The 5420-nt window shown below is 41.9% G+C and overlaps 1 protein-coding gene across 1 annotated transcript in view; it reads right to left on the minus strand.

The window, feature by feature from the left end:
- Positions 1–5420, minus strand: part of LOC118403649 — a 16754-nt gene that overhangs the window by 6771 nt on the left and 4563 nt on the right. The window contains exons 6-10 of the mRNA XM_035802426.1: positions 4524–4763; positions 3757–3969; positions 2740–3117; positions 1938–2390; positions 1208–1582 (exon numbers count right to left, since the gene is read on the minus strand). Of these exons, the coding sequence (XP_035658319.1) occupies positions 1208–1582; positions 1938–2390; positions 2740–3117; positions 3757–3969; positions 4524–4763 (1659 nt within the window). The remainder of the gene's footprint in view (positions 1–1207; positions 1583–1937; positions 2391–2739; positions 3118–3756; positions 3970–4523; positions 4764–5420) is intronic.

The raw sequence follows: 5420 nt of genomic DNA on the forward strand, positions 1-5420 counted from the left end.
AAATCTGCGTTTAGTTTTGATACGTAATTATAAGTTAGACAGTGGCGAGAATGATTATTTTCTCATCAATATTTCTCTTCAGAATTATTTGAACTTAATTGTACATCTAAACAATTGGCTTACCTGTGCAATGTTTATATGATTAATGATCAGTGTACTGAAATCATGTGTAACGTATGGCTCCTAGTCAATAGATCAGCATTTTCTCTATAGTGACCACCTGTCTATAGTGGCCACATTTCCTAGTGCTGTTGTTGTTTGACATAAACTTTGAACATTTAAATTGTAAGTAACTTTAAACTGCCAGAGTTTCAGCCCAATAAAACACTCTCAGCGCCAGGGTATGAACAGACTGACCAGACAGACGAAAATAAATCCTCGAACAAGGTTCAATCGTATCTTCCGGGTCTGGCAGGAAGTTGTTAAACTAAAATAAGAATAGGCTCGATGGCTGATTGCATACAAAGTAAAACAGTTTAACAGTTTTACAGCTTGAAGAAAACAAACGCTCCTACAGTACCTGCACCTGCTTGATAATTATTAAATCGTATGCCCTACTTGAATAAAAAAAAGTTCACTGCAATAATAAATGTACCCACATCACAAGGAGCTTATACTTTTTTAAACTTACACCTAGTTATCGTACTGAAAATTGTTAATGACATTACATAAAGTCATTCAACAATTTTCAGTCATGATAAAAATTTTCTGAATGGAAGGTGTGATTATTGTCATTTTCTGAAAAATAGAAGCAAGCTCTGTTTTTACCTGGAATCAATTCACAATACCAGTCCACTTTGGGGGATAATGTACTGTTAAGAGGATGTTCCATTTTTGCGCAGGGGTGATTTGGAACAGTCCAATGTTGCGTGGAAAGGGGTATGGCTGAAATATGCTGTATTTGCTCTTAAGCAAATGCCGGCCTTTCTAGTGTTCGTTTTGTGAACATTAGAAAAGGAACTTTAGGAATAGCCCCCTTCGCAGACTTGGAGCGGGACTGGCTTTTATTCTATGGGGGAGGGGCACTGGTTGGGTAATTTAGCTTAGTTAGTTGGGAAGTTAGCCAAGGTTCTCTAATACCGGGAAAGGGATTTTGTCGATGAAGGAAATCTGCCTAGAAAAATAGTTTGTCGTAGAAGACAAACCCCCATCCACGGTATTGAGATCTCGAGACAACGACAATTGGTCAGTTGAAGTGCATATATACCTTGACAGACGAATCCCCTGGAGGCGGTGCACCTCTTGTCATTCCACAACGACTCTTCCAGAAGTTCGACACAGTCTTCGCCAATGTTGTCAGGTTGACCGGGGTACCAGTTAGAATAGCCAGATGACTCCAGGATTTGGCCGTCCTCAAACACCCACTGGCCTTCATTGTTGGCATCTGTCAGCCCAAGCCAACGGAACCCGTCCTCGTTTCTCAGATTTGAGATAAAAGTGTTGGTCGCGTTGTCTTTCGGCATGGCTAACACTCCCCCATCTTCGGCACACGTTTTTTTAGCCTCGTTGTATGTCTTCTCCTCAGCAAAGTCCTTGTAGCAGTCTCCGTTAAAACTAATGTAGTCTGGTACCGGACAGACGTCTGTAGAAAACAAAACAAGAATGAATTCCGGGCTCAATGAAAGCTGTAGTATATGTAACAGGAAAGACGTTTAAAGAACACACAGAATGCCCCAGGTTACGTAATTATTTGTGATGATATAACCTTAACATAAGCAACATATGTCACAAATCGGACAGTGCAAGTTTTAGCATTAATTAGCGACCAAGGTAACTATTGTATTAGATACATGTATACACTATAAGAAATAAGGTGACATAAATGGGTTTATTGGCCCTTTTTGCGTTTCAGTGTATCACATGCGACTATTTATAATGTACCTAAAACTCATAACTAGATAACTTAGGTTACAATAAAAAATGAAATTTGCCCTTACTGGAGGAGATTCCGTAGAGGTTCAGTTCTTTGAGGAATGGCTGATAGCCGGAGTGGGTCCGGGTGACCACGAACTTCCAGTACCGCGCTGTTCCCTGGGAAACGGCGAACACCTGGCGATGGTCCGTTCCTGCCTGCATGCCAGTAACGGACACGACATACTCCCAGTTGTACGGACTCCCAACCTGCGACTTTTGCAACGTGAAGGCTGCAATGTCATGGGTAGTGTCACCGTAGCTGTTAACTGCGATGCTGGTAAGAGTGTAGGGCTCTGTGAGGTCCAGTACGATGTACCAATTGTTGTAGTTATAATCCAAATCATATGGATTCCAATAGGTCCTGGTGTCCCCATCCAAGGTTTTTGCGGCATCATATGTGACTCCGTTGCTGGCGTATGGTGTACCAGATGAGTCCACAACCCATGATGAATCCCGACTCAGCCATTCTTCCGCAGCTATGGAAAAGGAAATAGGATTATTAAACCGGTTCTATCGTTACAAGAAAGTTTCACGTACCACGACGATAGTCACATGTTAAAGAGTTAGTAATTGTGAAGTGTATTATGTATCAATTACACACTTTAAAGTCTTATTTGCATAGTTAATGTAGACATACAAATAATACCAATTTGACCACCTACATCTAGTTACCCATATTGTAACGGAAGTATACATCATCTACACACGGACAATAACCCACTCACAAACTAACAAATCCATCGACATAATTGATAGATTATGATATAGAACAACTAGGTTTATAAAGCATAGATCCATAACATTGTAACCTAAGTTTTTTTTTACCTTGGTCAACCCGGCAGACGAATCCTCTGTTGTAGCCACACCTTGTATCCATCCAGACGAACCCATCCGACGACAACACGGCGCAGTCTTCGTCAGAATTGTTGGGTTGATCGGGGTTCCAGTTAGAGAAGCCCGATGACTCCATAGCTTGGCCGTCTTCAAACACCCACTGGCCCTCACAGCCGGTGTCAGTTAGACCAAGCCAACGCCTTCCGTCCGTCAGATCTGACAAAAAAGTGTTGGTCGCATTGTCTTTCGGCATGGCTATTACTCCTCCGTCTTCGGCACACCTCTGTCTAGCCTCACCGTTCGTCTTCTCCTGGGCGAAGTCCTTGTAGCAGACTCCGTTAAACTGGACGTAGTCTGGTATTGGACACACTACATGCAGAGAGAATATAATTAATGAAAAGTTGGGAACTCCGTATCAAATGCACTAGACATTAATTAACAAACGTTTAAGCATAGAATAACTACAATTGGCAACTTTAAGTAAACGTTAGCAACTATTAAGGACAGGTTTGTTGAAAACAAGAAATTCTTTCTCAATGAAATTTGTAACGTTATATGAATGTTTCGGCAATTCATTGGAGTTAGGATGATTGGAATACGTTGTGACTAAGGTGACTTCACTGTTGACCCTTAGATGTTGATTGACACATATTTAGGTGCAAAAGAAAACTATCATCAGTGGTAATGGTATTTCGATGGCCTGTTAAACATCATATCAACATAGACATGAGCAAACCAGAAATGACGAACGCGCGACGTTGCAACGTGTCGATTACTACGCCATATTTGTCGGACGTCTCGAGCACCAACCATTCTACAACTGCTCAAGGACATTCTACCCAAACGTTTCCTAAATGTTTATCAACTCCTTCCATATTGCCCAGATCGTTTCAAGATACCCCTTTCAACCTCCCGATAGCCAACCTCATACCTAACTCCAGAGCATGGTTGGTTCACGTTCATGGTGGTCATAATGGTCTATGGAATCTACTGTGAAAATGGTTTTACCTGCACCATAGACCTCCACTTCGCACAGTGTCAGGGCATCTGTCCGCTCCACCAGCTGTATGGACACGTAACGACCGAGCATCGGTGGGTAGCAGTCCACCACGATGGCCTGTCCATCGGTAGGAGTGTCCGTGTAGGTCTCCCCGCACTGGTCATTCTCGAGACCTGTATCGCTCAGGCCAACTCGCACCGCAAAGTTCTGCAGTCGCTCTCCTTCAAAAAATATCAATGAACATTCGTTGCAAGTCATGACACAATTACCATACCGTAGAACATTCGAGCAGGCTGTGACAGAACTGACAAGGACCTGAAACATGCTTCCCCGTGACAAGAAAGCTAGATTCCGTACAACATATACAAGACTATGAGTTTGCGATTCGTATCGTATGGGTGTTAACGTTATATGTCTGATTAAAAGTGCAAACGGCCTTCGAACAGAGTAGAAGATGGAGTGCACATCGTTGTTGATTGTACTTTATGTATGTTTATGATAGAAATGCTCTATTTAGTTACATAGAAAGTAGATTCCCTCACTTTAGACATATGAATAGCAGTGACAAATTTGTTTTCCTAATGCGTTTTGACAAACCGGCTGTTTTACCATTACCAAGAAGCGAGAAGAAGCCGAACTTATGTGTTAGACTAGGTCTATGATACTATCATGTATATTCTGTTTCTGTTGTAACCTGTACTTTGCTTAAAAATGTACAATAATGGTCTTCATTCATTCAATAAACCAGCCGACCGACCGACCATGGCCAACTCACCGCAGCAGTCCGCCCGGTTCACGACAATGACCCGCTGGACTGTGTAGATACTTCCCAGATCCACCTTCCACCATGGCTGATACTCTTGATTGGTGTGCGTGCATGCAAGAGAAGAACCTAAGCTTGTACTCAAAGTCAGTCCAGTGGATCCATCTACAGCCTTCTCTGGTCCCCAAGGCGAGTGAGTGGAACTCTGTGTTGCTGCCTTACCAAGGGCAACGTTAGTTTCCTCAATAGCTGCTGGAAAACAACGGCGGGCGGAAGTTTACTAAAATGTACTTAGAAAGATGCAAACATTGGTGTCAGCCATGAAGAATCATTTAGCACACAACGCTACTTCAAGACTGTTTGAACTATTTATTTAGATACAATTACTCATACAGAATATTCCATGTTGGTGGTTGCTTGCATATGTTTTACACTGGCTGGCCATGGATTGATTTAAGATCCATATCTACAAATTGTGATTCTTGGTATATTTTTGGTCGCATTCAGCTTAAACAATGACCGGGTGAAACGTAAGTTTTGAGAATTTTGGATCTAAATGTTTGTATGAAGTGTAGCGCTATCTCAGTTTCTACAGTTTTCAATGGACATTCTTGTAACAACAGCATAATTGCATGTGACAGGTCGGCATTGTTGCGTGTCACAGGTCTGGCTATATAGATATTTCTATTAATTTCGAATGTGATATATCTTCCTTGCTCACTTGTTTCAGAGACGTTAAAAACTCCGCCTGTTACTGTTTTGTTCTGTAATAAGAAAGCAAGTAACAAACTACCCATGATTTTCATTTGTTGGGGGGGGGGGTGACATCTTTGGCCGTATACGGTTCCTTATATCACTCTTTGTCATAAAAAAATGCATGCGCAAGTACATGTTTCTTGTCGACAAGCA

The sequence above is a fragment of the Branchiostoma floridae genome, chromosome 2 (assembly GCF_000003815.2).
Source record: "Branchiostoma floridae strain S238N-H82 chromosome 2, Bfl_VNyyK, whole genome shotgun sequence".
In the NCBI taxonomy this organism is placed as follows: Eukaryota; Metazoa; Chordata; class Leptocardii; order Amphioxiformes; family Branchiostomatidae; genus Branchiostoma; species Branchiostoma floridae.